This window comes from Trichoderma evansii, assembly GCF_050947405.1.
Source record: "Trichoderma evansii strain SZMC 28006 chromosome Unknown GGI43scaffold_11, whole genome shotgun sequence".
Lineage (NCBI taxonomy): Eukaryota > Fungi > Ascomycota > Sordariomycetes > Hypocreales > Hypocreaceae > Trichoderma > Trichoderma evansii.
Window position 1 is genome coordinate 335,770 of NW_028145195.1, and position 22,693 is coordinate 358,462.

General features: G+C 45.3%; 6 protein-coding genes across 6 annotated transcripts; 2 read left to right on the forward strand and 4 right to left on the reverse strand.

The window, feature by feature from the left end:
* The first annotated feature begins 694 nt into the window (after positions 1 to 694).
* Positions 695 to 1,766, forward strand: GGI43DRAFT_55139 (Endoribonuclease L-PSP/chorismate mutase-like protein). Its single transcript, XM_083209997.1, has 2 exons — positions 695 to 1,041; positions 1,095 to 1,766. Exons 1-2 carry the CDS (start codon positions 930 to 932, stop codon positions 1,412 to 1,414), a joined length of 432 nt encoding a protein of 143 aa, XP_083060113.1. The 5' UTR covers positions 695 to 929; the 3' UTR covers positions 1,415 to 1,766.
* A 2,234-nt stretch (positions 1,767 to 4,000) lies between these two features.
* On the forward strand, positions 4,001 to 6,327 carry GGI43DRAFT_55179 (Alpha/Beta hydrolase protein). Its single transcript, XM_083209998.1, has 2 exons — positions 4,001 to 6,046; positions 6,106 to 6,327. The coding sequence occupies exon 1, from the start codon at positions 4,274 to 4,276 to the stop codon at positions 6,038 to 6,040; it is 1,767 nt and encodes a 588-aa protein (XP_083060114.1). The 5' UTR covers positions 4,001 to 4,273; the 3' UTR covers positions 6,041 to 6,046; positions 6,106 to 6,327.
* A 227-nt stretch (positions 6,328 to 6,554) lies between these two features.
* Positions 6,555 to 11,149, reverse strand: GGI43DRAFT_384191 (pleiotropic drug resistance family ABC transporter; the record flags this gene model as incomplete). Its single annotated transcript, XM_083203483.1, has 2 exons — positions 6,555 to 9,084; positions 9,144 to 11,149. The coding sequence occupies 2 exons, from the start codon at positions 11,147 to 11,149 to the stop codon at positions 6,555 to 6,557; spliced, it is 4,536 nt and encodes a 1,511-aa protein (XP_083060115.1).
* Positions 11,150 to 14,935: 3,786 nt separating this feature from the next.
* GGI43DRAFT_406106 (uncharacterized protein) lies at positions 14,936 to 15,451 on the reverse strand. The gene is made up of 2 exons (XM_083206115.1): positions 15,235 to 15,451; positions 14,936 to 15,183 (listed from the first exon to the last, which is right to left on the reverse strand). Exons 1-2 carry the CDS (start codon positions 15,316 to 15,318, stop codon positions 14,947 to 14,949), a joined length of 321 nt encoding a protein of 106 aa, XP_083060116.1. The 5' UTR covers positions 15,319 to 15,451; the 3' UTR covers positions 14,936 to 14,946.
* A 3,478-nt stretch (positions 15,452 to 18,929) lies between these two features.
* Positions 18,930 to 20,243, reverse strand: GGI43DRAFT_406113 (zinc-binding alcohol dehydrogenase family protein). The gene has a single exon (XM_083206116.1). It carries the CDS (start codon positions 20,099 to 20,101, stop codon positions 19,058 to 19,060), a length of 1,044 nt encoding a protein of 347 aa, XP_083060117.1. The 5' UTR covers positions 20,102 to 20,243; the 3' UTR covers positions 18,930 to 19,057.
* A 335-nt stretch (positions 20,244 to 20,578) lies between these two features.
* On the reverse strand, positions 20,579 to 21,068 carry GGI43DRAFT_384193 (uncharacterized protein; the record flags this gene model as incomplete). Its single annotated transcript, XM_083203484.1, has 2 exons — positions 20,579 to 20,933; positions 21,001 to 21,068. 2 exons carry the CDS (start codon positions 21,066 to 21,068, stop codon positions 20,579 to 20,581), a joined length of 423 nt encoding a protein of 140 aa, XP_083060118.1.
* Positions 21,069 to 22,693: the final 1,625 nt, after the last annotated feature.

A 22,693-nucleotide genomic window follows, 5' to 3' on the forward strand; every position in this document is an offset into this window, starting at 1 on the left:
TTTTATCAGGTGATGGAGTGGGCAGCTCAGGCCACTCCGCATTTATTGTGACTTCAATCGACCTGAATGAGCCATTTCTTGAAGAGAGAAATGTAACCGCCATCATCGCTGCAACCCTGAGTTTGGACAGCCAATGATGTTTCTATATCACCTCGAAAGCTGGATATAATGTTACCGACTCAGCTAGAAACGAAGCTTATAGCTGTACCCAGCTCCAACAGCTTGAGAGATGATGTGCGTCAATACGACGCTGATTTCGCGGGTATATTAGGTACACCCCGCGCTGTAACAAATAAGGCAAAGCACCATGGGAAGCTTATTGCTAGACCAGGCCTAGCTTTGAACTGGTTGATCACCACGAAATGCTCCGTGAACTGCTACCTGTTTGCAGCTGTTCTTTGTGTTGCTGTTGAACTCGGATCCGCGGAAACCGATTTGTCGTACATTATCTCTCAATAGGGAAATTATCAGGCCATTCCCAGAAGAGTTGCTTGTCGAGACGCCCTATTGTCGGGCACTTGACCCCATTGTATTATGCTTATGCCGCTGTACTCCAAAACTCTCCGTAGGACTGCACTGCAATGAATGACAGACGATAGTGGGCAACGCAACGTTAGGTAATGTGTCTCGCAAATAGTTGCATTGTTGGTCTGTGAAACGTTCCGGCTTATCAATTCTCTGAATTCGTTCATTGATTACCAACTATACGTCGAGTTACAAATCGCTGATTCGAATTGGTGTTTGAATTGGCTGCTACTTGTACTACTATGACATCAAGTGGCTATATATACTTACCCCCGGGGCCAAATAATGCCTACAGCATCAATCAACCATTCGAGCAACAATCCTTCGAAAGCCATTAGAACGATTAATAAAAATAAAATCTCAAAACATCAGAAGCTTCTATTAAGTACGGTCTATAAATCAATATGTCTGGCATAAAGTTCTATTCTTATGAGGGTATGGGCAAGGAGCTCTTAAGAGACTATGGTTACCAGCAGGCAGTGCGTATTGGCGATCGAATCGAAGTCTGTGGTCAAGGTGAGAGATGCAAGACACGATGGTATAAATTCAATTTTAACGTTGTTTTCTAGGTGGATGGCGCAATTCCCTTGGAGATATCCCTACCGGCGACCCAATTGCGCAAATCGACAATGCCTTCGAAAACGTCGACAAGGCTTTGAAGGCCGCTGGTGGCAAAGGATGGTCGCAGGTTTTCCGCGTCAACTCTACACATCTCCCTCTTAACGCTGATGTAATGGGGGCGATGCAGCGAAACTTCAAGAAGTACATACCTGATCATCAACCGCTTTGGACGTGTGTGGAAGTCCAGAAATTTGCGCTGGATGTCATGGGTGTGGAGATAGTCGTCGCATACGACCCCGAAGGAGCAAAGGCAGCAGGCACCAAATAGAGAATATTGGGCCATTTTTTATCGTCCATGGATAGCGAGTAAATATAGTGCTTTATACGAAGATGGTCGAGATGCTAATAGTGAAGGCTTGCTGAGTCCGCGGCTGAATAAGGACATAGGCTGGATTCTACACCAAGATGTCAGCGTCAGTGTGGGACAGTGTCTGCCGCCACAGCAACATATTTCCAAACCCCTCTCCTTTTCACCTTCAATGGCTTAGTATAACTACATGTACTCATCAAGCTTATTGCGGGCTTGGCCCTATATTTGCAACTAAATACAAGTGCTTGAGGTGGTCGACGCTCTCACGTGCTCAGCTGGCGGAGGTGACCATCTAAATGTCACAGCCCCAGAAACAGCCGCAATTTTCTTCTTCTTTTTCTTCAAATACAAACGAAAGTTCTCCCAAATCATACTAATATCGCTCACTTATTACGGGCCTCGTAAGCTTTCTTCTGTCAATTGTCTCCATTTACAAGCTTTTAACGTCCCGATATTGATCCTACCCAGGACTCTGAATCACTTCCCCGATGCGTCATCCTGTTTCTCAACCAGATAAAAGGCAAAGCATCTGCACCTCGAAATTCCGACCGCTATAGCGACGTTTTCAATCTGGTAAAGAATAACCATTTTCTCCGAGCACAGAATATCCCAGTAACGGCAATTATGATTCAAAGGATGACAAGAACGCTAGAAATAGTAAGTTTCTATCATCAACTACTGGATAGTAGGAACCGCCTCAAGATACATGTACATATCAGCAGCCTAGGAAGATGACCGACCGACCGAATTAGCGAACGAATGAACGAACGATCAAGATTGAAATAATAATATGAAGAGGCTGGGATGGGGCGGTCGTGATGTCTCACTGGCTGTCTATACCAATGAGCCGCTTCGAACATCAATTTCAATACAAGCATCTTGTTCTAAGCGGCAATCAACCGAATCTTCGATACATGTTCGATACATGTCTTTCTCAAATGCGTTGCTGTACCCTCAAGTTTGGAAGCCATACATTCTACCCCTACTCTTTAACATCAAATTCCGCATAAAACGTGGGATATTACGCTGCTGAACACAGAAGGAATTCTCAAGCGAGCGTACATAGGTTTCAAGTTGCCATGACTCCTGTATATGCCTCCAGACTCTATGAAACACTGCTGTATCTTCAAGGCTGGACTGAAACGCTCAGAGAGTATAATGCTGGTCAACAGCGTAAGTGCTGCTGAAAAGTCTACTGTCACTGGCTAATGTGCCCCAGAATAGCCATGAAGGCTATTTATTTATTAGAGATGTATGACCGAACACTTGCATGGGCGATTTCATTTCATTTCTGCAGGACAGCCAACGGGCACATCCAGAATTTGAAACAGCCCTTACAACTTCAGGTTACTCACTCGATACGTACAGCTACCACCATGTAAAATCTCAGCTACACATCAACCAGGCGCATTCTGACAACTTCATTGTATCTCATGCTTCGTCCCAGCGACAAATATGGCACAGGCATGCCATATTCGTTTTTTATTTGCGTCATGCGTCTTAGGTAATACCTAGTGCAGTTAAAAGTCAAGGCGTTTCACCACAATGAGCCACCTTGGCTTTGAGAAATGGCACTGGGACTGTGTTGCTCCCTACAATGCTATCTCAGGGATAATCCATAACACAGGCTGGCATAAAATGTATACGAAAAGTATATCTCCCTGCCGCAAGACACTGACTATTTCTCAGCCCTGCGGCCGCCGCGATAGCGTTGTTATCCCGCCAAATCGTGGCGTTTTGCACTTCTCAGATGCGGTGCCTACCCCTATTCCCTTGTTACACCAATGGCTTGGCCATGAAGTCTGATGTCATTAGTAAAAGAAATTACGAATAAACAAACACCAACGATATTCATTGAGATTAGTACTCGACCGATATAGGAAAAACTATACAGTGGATACTGCACAATTCTCATGACGCAGAGATGAGCGAGTGTATCAGTCTAAGCGGGCCGAACCGCTATGCAAGGGGCAAACATGTATGAGCTCGCTGACGGGAGACGCGATGAGCTTTTCTCCAATCTCTACCTTCACATTATCACGATGCCTCTTTCATCCATTTTGTCCTATAATGTCGCACTTTGAGCGGACTCAACTAAAGCGAGGAGAGAGAAACGGTTCGCTCATTGGCCTGGGTACGAAGCGGGGGACCAACATCGACATTAGGCCCAATATCTCGATCGGCGATAAGCAAGGCAGGCGAACACACCGACCACGGCATCTTACTAGAGCTCATATGTCGGATAATGTTCAAACTACGACATACAAGTAGCTTGGTCTGGATGCAACTTGGCAACAACGCTATTTCTATCATGTCTCAGGGTCCCGTGTAGCGCCTAGACATGTTTCTCGCCCCTCATTCGTGTTTTTGCCGCCTTTGATCCACATCCATACACCTCTTGTCACTGAATAGAGTGTCTCTGTGGTTGCACAAGCGAAATTACAAGTTTAAATGACTAGTGACATGTCTTATACAGGGCGACAACACATCAGATATCACTGCTGTGTACCCATAATGTTTAGTGCTCATGTGGGGAAATGTAGCAATTGCTGAATCATTTCTTCTTGGCTTAAGCAAGTCGGAGTTGTTCTTATGGTAGTACCGGAGAAGCAATTTGTGCTGGGATAAAATCTGAGTCAAGCATTATCATCTCCTTCGGATGAGGGACTGCCTGGAACCAATTGCTGAGAAGAGGCATCAATATGGCATTCTGTCTCGTATAAAAAGGTGTCCATGCTCCCACAACTGGGCTACCAAAGTGTTCAAGCCAAAGTCAGAAACCCAAACCATCCTATTGTCTTCTACACATAACTCGTCATGAAGTTAGCCGCTTTATCGGCTATTTCAGCCGGTCTATGGCCACTCGTCGCTGCGGCACCTGCTCCATCCGCAGCTGCAAATGATGCAACCAGTCCTGTGACTGTCCGCGCCCCGGCTGGCACCATCATCGGCAAGGCGAGCGACACGGTCGATACCTTCAACGGTATCCCGTATGCTGAGCCACCGCTTGGCAACCTGCGCTTCAGGCCACCTGTGAGACGAACCAAAGGACTTGGAACGTTCGATGCCACTGGAACGGCTGCTTCATGCCCCATGGGACCTCTCATCAATTTTGCATATTTAAACCCCCCAAACAATACTGCAAATGCTCTCACGGGCTTATTAAGCCCGCCCAATATCACAGCGGGCACTTCCGCGGCTGCTGCGATCGACCTTGCTGCCGGTGAAACTTCCGACAAGTACTCAGAGGACTGCCTGACAATCAGTGTTCAGCGCCCTCACGGCATCAAAACTACTGTTCTTCTGCCGGTGCTTTTTTGGATCTACGGTGGCGGTTTTGTTACTGGTAGCACATCGGGATTTGATGCCACCAAATTAATCGAAACTGGCCTATTGCACAACCAACCATTCATCTTTGTGGCTGTCAACTACCGCGTCGGCGCCTGGGGATTCATGCCTGGTAAAGAGATTTTGCATGAAGGCAGTGGAAATGCAGGTCTGCTCGATCAGCGCATGGGCCTTGAATGGGTCGCAGACAATATCCACGCGTTTGGAGGCGATCCATGCAAAGTCACCATCTGGGGAGAGTCTGCCGGTGCCATTTCAGTCTTTGACCAGCTAGTCTTGTACAATGGTAATGCCAAATACAAGAACAAGGACCTCTTCCGTGGTGCCATCATGAACTCTGGATCTGCAACTCCCACTGATCCTCTGGACTCAAACAAAGCCCAGGCGGTGTATGATGCCGTTAAAGTGGCAGCCAAGTGTGATGTTGAAGACTCACTGAAATGCCTTCGCGAGTTGGACAATGACGTGTTTGCCAAGGCTGCCAACTCTGTTCCAGGCATCATCTCTTACCAGTCCCTTGCTCTTTCGTATCTTCCCAGACCAGACGGCAAGGCTTTGACGGATAGTCCCGACGCGCTTGCAAAGGCAGGAAAATTCCACAAAGTCCCCATGATCCTCGGCACTCAAGAAGATGAGGGAACGCTTTTTAGCATCTTCCAGAGGGACATGGGCTCGACTGAGAAAATCGTCAAGTATCTATCCGACTACTACTTTCACAACGCCAGCCCCCAGCAGGTCACCGACTTTGTCAATACCTACAGCGAAAATATCTGGGATGGCAGCCCATTCCGCACATTCCTCTCTTTCCAGTACTACCCCGGAAAGAAGAGAATTACTGCCATTCTTGGTGATATTGTCTTCAATCTCATTCGCCGCGTTTCTCTTCAAATCATTGCTGACGTTGCGCCGCATGTGCCAACATGGTCTTTCTTCTCCTCGTACAATTACGATCCCATCTTTGGCGCCTTTGGCACAGCCCACGGATCAGACGTTCCAGTCTTTTTCAGCAAAGACAACACATATTACCCTACTAAAAGTGGACGAGAATACTACCTCAACTTCTTATATCATTTGGACCCCAACAACGGCACCCGCCCAGACGTGCATTGGCCGAAGTGGGCGCAGGGCCACCAGCTTTTGCAGTTCAACGCCCTCAACAACAGTCTCAAGGATGACACTTATCGCAGCAACAGCTCCTCTTTCATGTTTAACAATATTGACCTGCTGCGTTTTTAATCGCAAGTGGGTCTTATTTAATACACTGTTTCAAACGGACTATAGTGTTGATGGATGACACATAGGATACACTTTGCGACATTTTCTCATCGTGGGTTAATGAGCAACTATATAATTCCCTCATGAGGTAGATACACATGGTCTTAAATATGCAAAATAGCAATCTATGGTTAATAAATAATATTAAGATGGTTACACACATTCATCCTTGCTAAACAGTGACATGTCAAATTAATCATAAGCTCTACTCTAATGTATAATATCATGCAATTATAATAGGCTGCTTCCGACAGCTGTCTATCGGAAACAACCATTCTATAAAAAATCGATCTATAAAGAAGTGAAAGAAATGCTATCCCAAAGGATATGTGAGTGTGAGTTCAATGTTTTCCAAGAATATCCCCTTTAAAAATACCACAGGATAAATGAAATGGAGTTTGTTCAGGCGCATTGAATGAGTTGTAGGAGTCACCTCAATGTCATGAGCGAACATCACCAGTGGTCGATCCTTCAACTACTCCTTCTTCTTGCCCCATTTCTTAGGCATGCGAACCAGCCAGTATAGGAAAAGTGACGCCGCGATGTTGAAGACGATAAACGACATTCCAATGCCAAAGTTGCGCCATCGTTGGGAATAGCTTGAGCTGACGCTGGTCAAAAACACATTTGTATCAGCAATAGGGCAGTAGCTGCAGTCACTGGTGGCATTTGAATCCTGTAAATATCCTCCCGCCGCATCAATGAAGGTGGAAAGGTATTCTCCACAGGTCTTGCCGCTCGGAGGCTCGAGATGCACAAGCTCGTTGCTCGAACAGGTGACGCTTGTGTTGGCCAGACCAGTAGATAACACAGCCGATACCCAGTATGTAAAAGGCGACACGCGATACATGAATACCCAGAAGCCCGGCATGCTCGATGGAGAAGCGACGACACCGCAGAAAATGAGACACATCATGAACAAAACGTTGGCCAAGTTGCCACCTGCTTCGGCGGTGTCCGTAATGGCGATACAGGCATGAGCAAAGGTGCATGTAAAGACGAGGAACTGCCAGAAGAGAAGCCACATCAGACCTCCTCGTTCAACGACTTGTCCAGCCGGTTCAGCATTCTTGTTGAATCCCACAGGGTAGTAGACACAGAGGAACATGAACAAGGACATGAGCGAGTTCCATGGAATTTCGACAGCAATCTGCGACAGCATAAAGACCTTCCAGCTGTATGTCTTGGAGGGTCTCTCGCGTACTTCGTACAATGACCGCTGGACGACGAAATGAGGCATCTGCTGTTGAACAAGTTGACCGAAGATAGTCAAAATGTTGAAAATGGCAAACATCTGATTCTGCAAGCCTTGAATAGTCAGGGGAGCATTAAGAAATACCAATCCAATAAAGAGAGAAACTAGAACGCAGAGAACGAATTTGGAGTAGATGTAAGACGGTGTCCTCCAAATCTGCTGGAATACACGCTGAGTAACCACCAAGAACTGGGACCAGAATGGCGCAGCAAACTCAGCATAGGAAGCTTTGTCTCGAATTTCGGTCACGTTGTCATGTCCTTCGTCCTTTAAGCGCTGAAGCTCTGTCTGAACAGCTTGGTACTCGGAGCTTTCAAGCCAAGCCTGGTGCCAATCGATTTCTGTCGTAGATCCAGGAGCAGCGCCGATAGCCTGAAGCATCCACTCAGCAGGATTCTCACCAGGAGAGCACTTGGGAGCGCCGTGTTTCTCGAAATAAGAGGTCATGACTGAGGAGTTTTCGCCAATATCGCCAAAGTACACGGTTCTGCCACCTTTTGCGAGGAAAAGAAGACGATCGAAGCGCTGAAACAACATTGCTGATGGCTGATGGATAGTGCAGAGGATAGATTGGCCAGCTTTGGAAAGTTTCTCTAGCAAATCGAGAATAGCCCAAGACGTCTGCGAATCAAGACCAGAGGTTGGTTCATCAACGAAAAGCAAAAGCGGTGGTTTGGCTGCCAGCTCAACGCCAATGGTAAGTCTCTTGCGCTGTTCAACGTTGAGACCCTCGCCAAGCACACCGACGACCGCATCAGCATATTCTTGCATGTCTAGCAGCTTGATGACCTCGTCCACATATGCAAGCTTCTCTGCTCTTGGCGTACTGGCTGGCTGTCGTAAGAGTGCACTGAATTCCAAAGCTTCACGAACGGTTGTTGTCTCCAGATGAAGGTCCTGCTGTTGAACGTACCCCGTCCTACGCTGAAATGAGGTATCACGAATCTTGCCATCGACAAGCATCTCACCTGTAATAACACCCATGGAGATACGGTCAGCCAAGCAGTCAAGAAGTGTCGTTTTACCAGCGCCAGATACTCCCATAAGAGCTGTCAGCGTTCCTGGCTTGACCCAGCCGTCAACATGATCCAGAATTCGTCTCGGTTCGCCTTTGATCTTGATATCATAGCAGACTTTGCCCCAGTGAAATACGCTTGTGGAGCCCTGAATATTTGCAGTCCCTTCATCTGAAATATCTGTGCCCTTTTCCACAACAGGAACAGGTCCAGACAAAGAGGCTTCTGCGTCGCCTTTCTTGGAGCCTGAAGCAACAATGTGTCCGCGTCGGAAGACGAGAACCTCGCCCTTTGACTTCTTTGCTTGAATAATATCCGTTGCAACAAAATAAACAAAGTGGTTAAAGATGACAAAGGCAATCAGAATTCCAACGTTGCGCCACTTGTGCGCGTGGTTGTACTTGTATAGCGAATTGATGTAGGCATCGCCGCTGACAAAGTTCTGGCCTGGGACGGATCCGACAGCTGTACAAGCTCTGTGTAGTCCTGTGGCATTCTCATAGCCTGGAATGAGAGCGCTCGGAACGAAAGAATTGCATTCGTATTGACGGCCGCTAAACTCGTTGACCATGAGGGCTTCGAATGCGTATGCAACAGGGTCGAGATAATTGATCCATCGACACCATCCGAGCATATAATCGACGGGGATGACAAATCCAGTGAAGATGACCATTGCGAGAATCAGCAGCGAAGCTGGCACCATGGCTTGCGAGAGGGTTCGTGATAGAGAAGCACTATTATCACACACCGCAGTTAGCATAGTCCAACATGATTTACTTATTTGGAGACTTACATTGATCGGAAAATTCCAGACATGGCTAGCACCATGAGAAACGTCACAAGCAGGAAATAGAAAAAAGCCCCCGGCGTACGGTTGAGATGCGTCATGAAATATATAACCAAGTTGTAGCAAATTGCGTTACCAACCTTGTATGGCATATCACAGAGCACAGACGAGAAGGCTTCAGCCGACGGGACATGGAATCCATAGCGCTGATGCTTTTCGACAATGGGCCGCTGGGCATACTGAGTCAAGATTTCAAGAGCACTAGAAAAGGCATTGGACAAAATGGCAACATAGAGAACTGCGGCTCTCGAGTAGAAGCTTCCTGTCGTTTGCTGGAGATTGTAAAAGAGCGATGAAATAACAAGGGCCATGACTGAATTAGCAAGGAGCGAAAAGATGGTCAGACTGGGATCTCCCATCAGTCGTCGCCATCCTCGCCAGAGACAGAGTCTGACCTGTTGTCCATACGAGAGCGTGTAAGGAGACTTGACACGCTGATGCTTGGCCTGGGTCGACTTTTTGTGCTGACGGAATGCCTCGGCGTCGGCTCCTCCAATGGGATGCTCCTTATTGAATCTGTCCATCTCAGCTTGAAGAGACTTGTAGTCCTTGCTGTTCCTCCAGCAGGTGGCAAACTCATCGGGGGTACGAGGAGCGCGGCTCTCCCAGCCAGGTCTGACAATTCGTTCACTTGGCGCAGTCATCGAAGTCAAGAAATCAGGCGTTGTTTGACGGGCGGGACAGTCAAAGCCAATGTTGATGAAATAGTCTCTAGCCTTGTCTGTTGGACCGAAATAGATTTGTCGCCCTTCATAGAGAACAAGCACTTTGTCAAAGACATCGTAAGCACTCTGAGGCGCCTGATAGATTGAAACAGCGCTCGTCTGGCCAAACATGTCGGATTGTAATCGCAGAGTCTTGCAAAATTCAATGGCGTTGGCCGAATCAAGACCTCTAGTGGAGTTATCCCAACATTGTAGAGGAGCATTGGAGAGCGTAGCCTCAGCAATGGTGACACGCTTTCGTTCTCCGCCAGACACACCACGAACATATTCATTACCCACGCGGGTATTGATGGTGTGGCTGATGCCGTACATGGCCATGACAACGTCTCGACAATGAGAGGCAAATTCGCTGGTGTGGACTCCAGGGGGCAAGGTTCGAGGAGATCGTGCCATGGCAGCAAAGTTCAGAGTGTCGCCCACAGAGAGCATTGGGAAGTGAACATCAACCTCAGCCGTGTAGATGGCCTCACCTCGATGGTGGTTGTGCATCTCTTCAGCACTAATGCCCTGATAGTTGAACTCAGTCTCACTGTCAATGTATATGCCGCTCGTCTCGCCCGCAATCGATTTCAGAAAGCTCGAGCATCCTGAGCCTGGAGGCCCAAGCACAACAAGCATCTCACCAGACTTGATATAGCCGTCGAGGTTGCGCAGGATATCGATGCGTCGCCGTCCACCAGTCTTTCTGAATGTCTGTCGAGCAAGATCGGGAATCGAAAGCCAGACATTTCCAACATCTTTCTGGAAATCAGTTTCAGTTCCAAAACCATAGACGTTCATGTTTCGAAACGCAACACCGGTACGGCGGAACCCAGATCCGTGCTCAGTGGCATATTTGGCGAGTGTCTTTGCCCAGGTTCGAGCACTGAACTTGCTGCTCATGGGATTCAAGGGAGATTCGGGATCATTGTTGCCAAAGAGCGAGTTTGGCTGCCCTTGGATATCGATTCCGGAGGCGTGAGTGTACTGACGAGCCAGTTGCTGCACGATGCTGTGACGCCTCTGCATCTCCTGGAGGCTGTTGTTCTCATCAGACCCATCATTGTCGTTTCCAGCATCGTACTCTTTGTTGCTGCGACCAGCGTCTTTCTTCGAATCGACATCGTTGGAGTTGGAGAAGTGCTGTTGGCCTTCGACAAATGTTTGTGCACTGCCATGAGTCGACTGAGCACGGGACTCTGGGCTAGACTCACCGCCCGGCGAGCTTGGCGGCTGCCCAAAAGGCATTTTCCGAGCACTGAAAGGAATATCCTTTTTCCTTTGTCTATCGATATTCAAACAACTTGTCTCTTGATTATGTTGATCTTGACCACTGTACTGCATCCACGATCAGCTGATATCCACACAAGATGATTCGATAGGAAATGTATCTTCTAACCTCAACTGTAACCAACTGTCGACCATGGATGGTATCAGATGAGTCCTAGAAGCCTTGGCGTAACAAAAAGAAAGGAATCTGATAATCTTATGTTTCATCTACAGGATTTATATGAATCAAATATCGGACAGCGGAAGCCTGCCAAGGCACCGGGTCTCGGAAAGCCCTCTCATAATGGCCCCGAATCCATGACAACAAACCCACGATCCCGTAATCCAGGGGGCTGTACCCTTATTCAGGCTTCTGGTAGACACTTTGTCATCGTGAATTACACGACATACCTATAGGGATCATTCCTATCACTAACACAAGGTACATATACCGTCACAATATGGCTAGGCTCTACTTCGTATTACTATCCTGCGGAGTTTGGTTACAGGAGCCCTGCATATTCGATCCCGCTTAGCCAATCGTGGTCTCGTCTCGCTTCTCCACATTCACGGGCTCTTCGCAAACCCCGAAGAACCGTATGCTCTTCTACACAGTCGGAGAGTTCATAGACCACGATTCCGCCTTGCTTCCCACAGCCTCGGGTGACACCCTATCCGTTCAGCTTGGCTACGACTCGACTGCGTGTTGATCAGCCTGACCCATGACTCGATTTGCCGCGAGATCCCTGCCGAACATTGAACAAAGTTTGTCAAAATTACCCACTATCTTGATCTATGCATGGGTCTTGGCGGATACTGGTTATCCAAGCACAATCTCTCACTCTACAAAGTACACTTGACAAAAACTTCAAAATGTGAGATTTCCACAACGTCTGGGACAGGTGCTTCTCCTGAGACAAGATGTAGCTTCTATTACAGCTACTATTATTCATTTTCATCTCATACCTTCTTCTTTTTACCGGGACACCTCTCATTCGGCTGAAGAATAGCTAATCGACTTGACTGCTAGCTCACGTCTTCATACAACACATATCTTTCTTTCTTGCTTTATAAGATAGAATTATGAGTTCCGTCGGCCTAACCAGTGTTCCCAGTAAGGTTGTGAATGAAGGGAGGAAACTGGCCTGTCGGCTGTGCCAAAAAAGGAAGAAGAAATGCAATCGCAAAAGTCCATGCTCCATGTGCATCAAGGTACGGCATCCGACAACTCTCCACTTGAAAAATAAGGCAAAACAGCGCGCTAACATACTCTTATTTACTTACACGTATTCAGCTGAAGGTTACTTGTCAGCCAAGCTCACCAGCACCTGTTCGTAAAAAGAGGCAGTCGACGAAAGATTTGTTTGCGCGGTTAGCCTGGTGTGAAGAGCAGCTGCGACGTACTCTTGACCGTCATCAGTGTGATGAATGCATCCCATCAATAGAGACGGCTACAGCCGAAATCTCAGAGAAACTTTCAGAAATCAGATCAGATTCAAAAGCACCCTCTACCACAGCCGCAACAAAACCATGATTCAGATCACGTCCGGTTTAGCAGAGCCGATGCTTGGACACATATACCCTTTAATATTAATACCAAATCAACCTCTTTTTCGGACAAAATATTGCTAGTACACAATCCCCAGCCTATGCTGTGTTGGATGGAACAAAATATCATCACTAACAGTTCTCTGCCTCTCCCTCTGCAAAGCTCTCCTCGTAAAATGAACCTCTGGTCAAAATGTCCAAAAAACCTGGGGGATGGCCTCTACTTCGTTATTATAAAAGTGGAGAGTTGGTTATTCATCGCCTCTCATTGGTGCTGCGATCACCCCCAATTGCTTCTTTTAGCCGCAAACTTCAAGGATTTTCTTATGGGTCCGCGGACTTTTGAAGCATAGAGCCCCCTGGCTCGCAAATCACACGAGGCTGGGCAGGCCCTAGTCAACTAAATACGCGGATAACGAAGCACTATTTAGTGGGATGTGGGATGATTTCGAACCTACTGGGTTAGTGCCCGTTTCTTGTTGCGAAAGTTACCGCATTAGAGGGAGGACTTGTGGATCTTGGCGCACTGCTATCCTATGCTCTCCTTTTTGATGACACATTCCAATCATCCATTCATGATGTGACCGTTACTGCCATTATACCGCAGTCAACAGCCCATCCGCCCCCGTCTCTCCCTTTCGGGTGCGGATTGCTTGACGCTCCCGACTTGCTGTTACACTTTGAATGATCCTGGTAATACTGTATACCGCCATAAGATTTATTGTAAGCTTGTGAAAGAGAAGCTTTGCTATGGTGATGTTTATGATTATGATGAGATGATAGTTCATTCCAGTTCATTCTAGCTTCAGTACACCCTCACAACGATTAGTCTATACTCTGCCTTTTTCCTAATTTATCTACAGCCATATGCGATGGAACAAGTAAAACGCTCTCTCTCCGAGTGTACACAATCAATCCTCCTAGCCGCGCGCTTAGTCTCATCAAGTCTCTACATCTTCATCGCGTGCTTTTCTATCAAACGATTATGCGATGTTCTCAGCTTTTTCGACTGCCTTATAATAATAATAGTACATCTTTCACCAAAACATACAAAACACCTTGGAAATGCCCTGACCGTTTCTCCAGTGCCTAACTGCCTTAGTCTACGGTAGTCTAGACATTATTTTCCCGACGCTATTTGATTCGACCACTTCGACTTATTCCAATACTCGGTTCCGCTGCGATGTGATCCTGTGTCTTGGATTTACAATAGCCTCGACTACACTGAGCAGAGCTGCCTCGATAGGATCTCAGCACGAAAGCGTGTATTGGGAGAGGGATATGGTTTTAAGTGATATGCGGCGTATTCAATCAACCTTGTCTGCCGTGGTTAGGTGAGTCTGATTTCCTGTGGGATCATATATAGATGAATGCTGATATATTCCTGATTTTGCAGCACTTTCCATATGGGCATGTGCATCTGGCAGCCACTATAGCCAAGTATTTGTGTGCGTAATGGATGCTGCATTATGACTGGGATAACAGAAGATTGGTTGAAAGTGTTTGGTTTAGCTACACTGAGTAACCACAACAAAACAAAACCGGTTTCTCCATAAGGAACTCAATAAAGCATTACACTAGCGACATAAAGCTAGTTACCAATTTCATTATCCTCCTCTTTGCCATGCATAATATACATGTATATATCACCCATGTCACTGCCACTGAACTTCGCCAAGATATATATACTTATGCAGTTCACTGCAATTTTTTCGTTTATCAATAATATCTACTCATTATCTGATCCTAGTAGATGCTGTTACTATGGCACCCATCATACAGGTCTTGTTATTGGGTGAATTATTAGCACTTTTTTGGCCATGCTCCTTCACTCTGTAATGAAATTTATATATAATAGCCAATAAATCGATAGAATGACAAAAGAATGGTAGATGAGACTAGTTTACTCTCTCCGCATATATTATCTGAAGATTGCAAATTCTAAACTAGGTTAATGAGTCTATGCACTGCTCGCCATCTATTTACTCCAACATTGAAATAGCTATGACTATCTAGCTCATGTCTCAGTTTTACGGCTATCGTAGGCATATGGAACATTTGTATCATACTACAAATCGCGCAGTAAGTTCACGCTTGGGCTAATACAGTGCATTGGTAGCTAGGGACCAGCCTATTGCATAGGTACATAATATCGTAGATTGGAGGGGAGAACACTATATTATTACTTTATTAAATTTTACATTTAACCCACCAATGGCCGGCCGAGCTTAAACTCTAACAGAGGACTCCATACAACGACCGAAGACTTTTTCTTCCAACAGCAAAAAACCGGTATTGCGCGATATGGATACTAATCTACCTAGGATAGAGTTTCCAACGGTTTTAGCAATCACTGGTTGGACCCATACATGCAGTAAAGACAGCTTAAGTGCACTGAGAGTTGTGGCACTCATATGACAAGCAGCAGGGAGTGTCCCAAACATTGCATTCCTCGCCCAAAGTTCCTATTAGTATGAGATTACCAATAACATTTCATGTGAGCTTGTAGGCCTTACACGCGGGATACAAGGACCTTCAACCTCGCTTTGGCCGAGAGCCGCACTGGCCAGAATAAGTAAATAAGCGAGGTCGAACTTCATGTTTGCTTGAAGATATAATTCTGCAGATAGGTAAAAGAATACAGGAAAATATTAATACAGGGCATGAAAGAATACCTTTTCTAGACCTGAATACTGGCAACATATAAGCCTTACTCATAGCTTCTGCCATACATTCTCCAGCTAGATGATCCTAGCCCATGTCTTATAGCATCGGCGAACTGTCTAGCACTGAACCAGCTACACGATTTCCAGAGATCATGACGTAAAATGTCTAGTAAAGGTGTTTAAAATTTTGTCACACAGCAAAGGGTAAGTCATACCATTAAGTCACAATTCCATCATCCAACATTTGGTAAATGAGACGGCGAAAAATTTTGTCGTAGGTTTTCATAGTCCCCGGTATAAGTCCTCCATACTGACAGATTCACCAAGGCACTCATTAATCTCCAAGTGTATTCATTTACATTCCAAGTGCAAGCGGTAAGTGATATATTCCACCTTCTCAGTGTCTCGAGTAGGAAAACTATTATCACAGATTAAAGCAATGCAAGGGGTGAGGCTCACTCTGGCTTACTGAAACACAAAATAGAAGGACTCACATTTTATTGAGGCAGGGTTGTTAATGGTGCGACAGTGACGAGCCGAAGACTTACGTACTAACAATCGGATGACCTTGGAGGCAAATACAACGGGATTTAGATGCGGATGGCATTTTAAAGTATAACCTGTATCCACATACAAACCTTTCAGGATTGCTTGCGATTAATGGCTTTCACAGCAACCCTTTACAGCGTGGAATTTTCCATCTAGGTGGTCCCAAACACATGTCTCACAGCATCGGCGAGCTATTTATCAAAGGCTACCAGCATTTTGCCTTTGGATTTTTGTTTAAATAAGTCAAAACAGAAATCGCATCGTGGATCTTCCTAACTCTGCTTACAGTATTCCATACTAATGATTTGGCCAAGATGCTCAATACTCCGAACAGTCATCTACATTTCTAGCGCAAGGGCTAGAGTAAAATCCAAGCTTACATTGTTTCAAATGTGCAAGCTCAAGGTGTTAGAACAATATAGCTCGCCTTGCACATACATAGGAGCGACTCACGATGAGGATCGTCAGAAATCTAATCTCCTCCGCATGGCAAGCCCTAAATTCCCAGACACATTAGCACGTGAACTTTCGATAATTTCAATACTGCCAATAATTAAGCTCTTGCAAATATAGAAGATAGCTCACATTGCATTCAATATGTGCGTCCTAAACTCCCAAACACATCAGCAAGCTATGGCTAACATCTACAGCAAATTTGTAAAGCTTACGCTTCTCTCATATTCTTCGGCACTCTGAGCAATAGCCGCATTGGCCAGAACAACTAAATAAACGAGATTGAACTTCATAGTTGCTTAATATGGGAGTCTTTGGCGATGGAATTATGCGAATACGCCGGGGGGCTGCGAGGGATCAGGGTGAGATAGGATGGGATCATGAAAGAAAGGACGAAAGAGCAAGGAGAAAAGTCTAGACTCTCAAAAACTTTAAGCTCGAATGCGAAAGGGCAATGAGACTGGAAGCTGGAATTATGTGATGATGATGAATGAATTCGAGCTAAGCTGAGGAATAACGAGGCGCAGCGGCATCACATGACAGGATCCTACGAGGGGGGGGAATAGGCTTATGATAGAGTTATCCGATGCTGACAGCTATAGGCTCTCTCATAGGATCTTCTTCCCCGCATCTTTCGGATAGACGATCTTAGCCTCATGTCTCACATCATAAGCGAGCTACCTGGCACTGATTAGCTATACGATTCTAGAGATAACAAACAGAATAAACGAGTCAGTTGGACGACCATATAGCCGTCTCTCATGGTTACGAGGGTAGCATGAATCCTTAAGCGCACAACGACCTTGCCAGAGCATAAATGTCCAGCTCACATTGTCAGTGCTTTGTCATCCGGTAACACTCAGTTCATACCATGGATATTCATAAACCCGATTAAAATACGCCGTATCATTGGTTTGTCCAAAACACACTCTAATCTCAAATAATCAATCGTCTACATTCCAGCCGTGAAGACTAAATTTAATCCAAGTTTGCGGTATCCCGAATGTGAAACAGGATCGTCGTAGATCATGCCTAGTCCTAAGTATAGTTCATCTTAGCTTATTGAGACAAAAGAGTACTCATCTTAGTTTAATGAAACATGGAGATCAAGAGGACTCATATTCTATCAAGGCGGGGGTACCAGGTGAAAAGAGCGATGGCGACGACTCGAGCGGCAAGCCGATCTGGAGATTTACAAATGAAACAAGCGGACCAGGTTCAGAGCAAAGATGACAGACAGTTTAATTATATTTGGCATCTTGCAGAATCGAATCTCCATAGCATCACTAACCTTTCGCCGCTTTCGACGATTCATCCTTGAGGCAGGTCCAAGACCAGCTAGAAGGAGAACAATTCGCACAGTAATAGCCAATACCGTGACTACCTGCTTTCTTCACGATTTTATATAATAAAAGTCCTCGATACGGCGGCTTTGCTACAGTAAATCAAAACGTTTCAAGAAAATTCAGCAAACAATATCCATTGCATACGCTTTCCGTTTATTTTTAGTTACATCTAAGTACATAGCTATAACTAGCTAGATTCTTAAGTTTTATTATCAAGCAAACTGTTCACTTACAGCATACTACAAATCATCCACTTCATTCTCGCTTGGGTTGGTATAGCGTACAGGTAGCTCGAGACTTGAATTGATATCAGTTTGTTACATATGCAACATCTGTGGATCTGATGGCCGTATTACATATTCAATTCAATTTAGTATTTAGCTTTCCACCGGCCAGTATAATTATTAAGCCCCAATGACAACTAAAGGGTCTTCTCTTCGAAAGCACATAACTGGTATTGAGCGATATGGTAACTAGGCTACCTAGGCTAGGGTTTTCGCCAATGCTAGCAAGTATTAATTAGGTTGTCGAACATAGAGAAGGCAGCCTACGTTGCATTGGGAGTTAAGACACTCATAAGGCTTGCAGCAGTCATCCTGAAACCATCCTCCGCATTTCGCCCCCCAGATTGCAAGTTATATTAGTACGTTATTGTCAACGTCACTTTCTGTTTGCAAATCTTACATGCTCCAAACATCCTCCCTAAACGATGGCCGCACTAGCAAGAATAACCAACTAAGCGAGATCAAATTTCATGGTTGCTTGATGATATAATCATGTAATTAGATGCGCAAAGAGATATGAATATATTTGGTGGAAAGGGTGGGAATGGGCATTTTATAGACTTGAGCGCTGATACGCTACACTATTGGCAAGGCCTTTCGACAGATGTAGTTGCCATTTCGTCACATAGTGAGACTCAGGCCATGCTTTCAAGAGACTATTAGAAGTACTCTCTATCATTGGTTTAAGAAAGGAACTCGCCGATTTTCAATGGGCAATCATCTACATTCCAGGCGCAACGGCCATTTGGTAAGATCCAAGTTTACATGTTCCGAATGTGAAAACTTATTGCCACAGACGGGAGCGATGCAGGGAGATTGAGAGGCTTCGCATTCTACCAAAGCGGGGGCTACAAAAGGTTAATATAGTAACGGCGATGGTTCGAGTGACTAACCGAGCTCATGATTTACTTCTTGACAACAATCGGACAACCTCGAATGCAAAGACGACAGTTTTTAAATGTAGATGGCATATTCACAGCATACTAGGGTTTCCTTTGGCAACAAAAAAGCGAAACTCCTATATGCTAGAATATCAGGCTGCTATATCGGAACTACTATCTTAGCGCCACTAACGCCAGCCTTTAATTTATCCAACGCAGAGTTTAAACCCTCCAAACCACCGGATTCAACCTGAATAAACGGGCTGGGAACAACTGTACATGTATCCAACTTGAGACCTTTCGCCAGCCAGCCATTGAAACATTGGTAAATATGCTTGTCCCTGGCAGTCTTATCCCCCGACGGGAAGTTAAACAAAATTGTAGTATTGTCCAGTGTCGGGTGATCTTGAGGCAGGACAGGTGAATGTGCAACCTTGGCTGGTTCATTGCCCTTCGTCTCTTTGAGTACGTCTAGCGTTGGCTGCAAGCCTTCTTTGACGACGCAGTGTGCTGTGTTGAGCTTGACGCCATCTTTTTGAGCTTGACTAACAATCTGAGAGACAACATTGCTATCCTTGTAGTCGAAGACGGCGTGCGCTCCGAGCTTTTTCATGTACTCGTGGTTTTGAGAGCTGGCCGTTACATAGACTGTAAAGCCCAGCAATTTAGCTGATTGAACAGCAAAAGTGCCCACACTGCTCGCGCCACCCCAGATTAGCACTGCCTGCTTATCTTGCGGTGTATACTGAGTATCGAGCGAGATGCCAATTGTTGTCCACGCTGTTAAAGCAGTCAAAACAGCCAAGGGGAAAACAGCGCCTTGTTCAAACGAAAGGTTGGTAGGGAGTGCAACGACGCCTTCTGACTGAGCCAAGACATATTTCTGAAAGGCACCGTGATCTGGCGAGCCATTGTGGTAGAAACCCGAGGCAAAAGCGATAACTCGGGTGCCTGGAGCAGGGCCTGTTGACACTCCGGAGCCTACCTTGGCGACAATCCCAGCTACATCAGATCCGATGACAGTAGGATAACTGGGTACAGTAGGGAAGCCAAAGTCTCGCTGGGCATAGTCGACAGGATTTAGGGCCACAGCCTTGACTTCAATCAGTATTTCGTTCGAACCAGGTTCTGGGGTGTTGCGCTCTTCGACTATAAATGGACCACCCTTTTGAGGGAGAATAGCAGCGGCATGTGTTGGAGCCATGGTCAGATCAGCTTCATTAAAGGTTATATAGAGAATTGCAAGAAAACTGTTCAGCCTACATTGTCAGTTGAAGTGCTATTTAAGTATATATGCCCTGTACTACAAGGCAAATCCTTCCGGCTTTTAGGTTGTTAACTGCAGATATCTCCGCTATGGATTGTCTTAGCGGGTATAACAAATTGAAACCAAGTATTGAAATTATCGGCTCACAACGCTAGCATTACGTACACCACTGCAACGTCAACAACACTGACATCATAATAATTTCTACGTTGGGTTCATCGGCGCGTCCAACTTGATTCAGTTAGGTAACTTTTCTCTCTTCTATAGATACCTACAGCACCTATAGTTACAAATAACTTTAAAGCTTTATCGCTACGCAAAACTCAATCAAATTTCTACAACGGGAAAAGGTTGCTTAAAATGGAGAAATGACAGTAATATTATATATTACTATCTGAGAATTATTTGTATGAATTAGGCATCAAGGCAGTAGTAAATGCTGAAGCAAGCATAAGCATCTGATGCTCGCCAGAGCTGCCTGTTGTTGTCCCTGAAGCAAGCAAAGTTTCGCTGATCATTGTGGCCACTTCCTGCATATTGGCCAGGGCTGAAGCTTCCGGAGTTGATATTACTGGTAAAAGAGTTCCCACTTGCAAAGTTACCGGTAATAGAGTGCCCTTCCCAAGTAACTTGTTGTGATTGGGGGTTTGGAGAGGCTATGTTTTGAGAAAGCGGTGGTCCGTTTGCCTGGGAGTCATCTGGGTAGTAAGCCATGACACTGGCATAAGTCGAGCCAATGTTGGGGCCGCAATTAGCAAGGTGCACTTCCCTATAGATGAATAGCGATATTAGCCATATTCTATGGTAATTGATTTTTAACATCAGTCAAGACATACTCTCCAGCTAAAGCACTGGGAATGAAAAGAGCGGTAGCCGCCAGAAGAACAGTATTGAGCTTGAACATTGTGAAGGTTTGATGTGAAAATAAGGTAGAAGTGCTGCTTGTTGAGATTGAAGAAGTGGTCTTTGAATGGTCTTTATATGACTGTGCTCTCCTGTGCATCTATAGCTATTCTTAGATTTGGAATCTATTCAACGAGAGCGAGAATATGGTTTATGCTGCGGGCGTTGTCAGTCTAAGTTGCATGACTTTGTAAGCTGCAACAACAAAGCCAACATGATGTCAGCCCGAATACGGAGTCTGATGGGTCCTGAGGCGGGCAAAAAAAATGGTGACAAAGAAATCCACCAATTGTATATGCACCCGAGACAAGCGAGGAAATAAGACGCAAATCCACCAATTGCAAATGATTGTATTACGCCTTTTTCATCCATCTCTTTTAGGCGTGCGAAGAAGAAAAATATATATATATATAGTCTTGGATAGCGGTGAATGAATTGCAGTTTCATCTTTGGACGTTTTGCCTTGGCGAATTTTTTGCTTGATACACAGCGATGGGGAAAAATACCACCACTGATAAATAAGACAAGGCATGAAAATCTTCTTGCAATTGGATTAATAGTATAAGCGGCGTGATGAAGGAATTGTTTTGTATTCTAGAAGCATCGAACAAGTTTAATTTTCGCCATGTATCTCTCTTCTATATATCACCCACCTTTGCATCCTGACAAATCTTTGGGATGACTACTTGGTATGTCAGAAGGGCCCACCTTATTGCCTGTGGTCTAGAGTTAAAGGCTAATGCAGACATAGTCGGTAGCGTCTCGCAATAGATGAGAAATAGAATGACTAAATTGAAGGTAAGCAATATGCGCGCGCCTTATGGTGCGACTAGCCGCAATTGTATATATTTTCAATAAAGGACAATATCACATTGAGATTGAAACTCTCGGCGAGTGAAATTAGAGGTATATGTTCTGAGAATGCCACGAAGCAGCCAACTCTATCAGCGCTCGATATGGTAATCACTCATCGTTGAGTTGAGATTGTAGATGTCGAATGCACTCTTCTTCATGTAACGGTTATCCCTTACTGCCATAGTGGAAATTATATTGTTGAGTGTTCAAAATTGAAAAACGCGTATCTGTTGACATCTCTAGCTGGAGACACTCCCAATTGTCGCATATCGAGTTGACCATGTACATTCTAGCGAAAACTCGAACATTAAGCCAACGAGTAGAGTTAGGCGTTAACCGTTGACAGCAAGGAGGAAATACATTACAGCTCAAATGGTAAAGATAGGTAGGTAGGTACTTAGCATCACATGTTGAGATAGATAAGCCTTATAAGGATAATAGCCTTGGTCGATTTTTATACAATGCTACATGTACATGTATCCACTTGGCAGTTCAGCTGACATGAGCTCAAAGTTCAATTGACATGAGGCGTCGTGCTTACATGTACAAAGCCGTGCTTACGTCAACTAAGCACGGGTCTTGGTATCAGATACAGCGCATAACGCTCTGTATTACAGTGTACAGGCCACTATAACAAAGCCCATGAGCCGGTCTTACGTGGATACATGTATACATGTACCTCAACTGACCTGAGCTCGACCTCAACTGACCCCAGATCGCCTACCTGACCTGACTAAATCTCCATTTTTTCAAAGTTACCGGGGTAGTTCA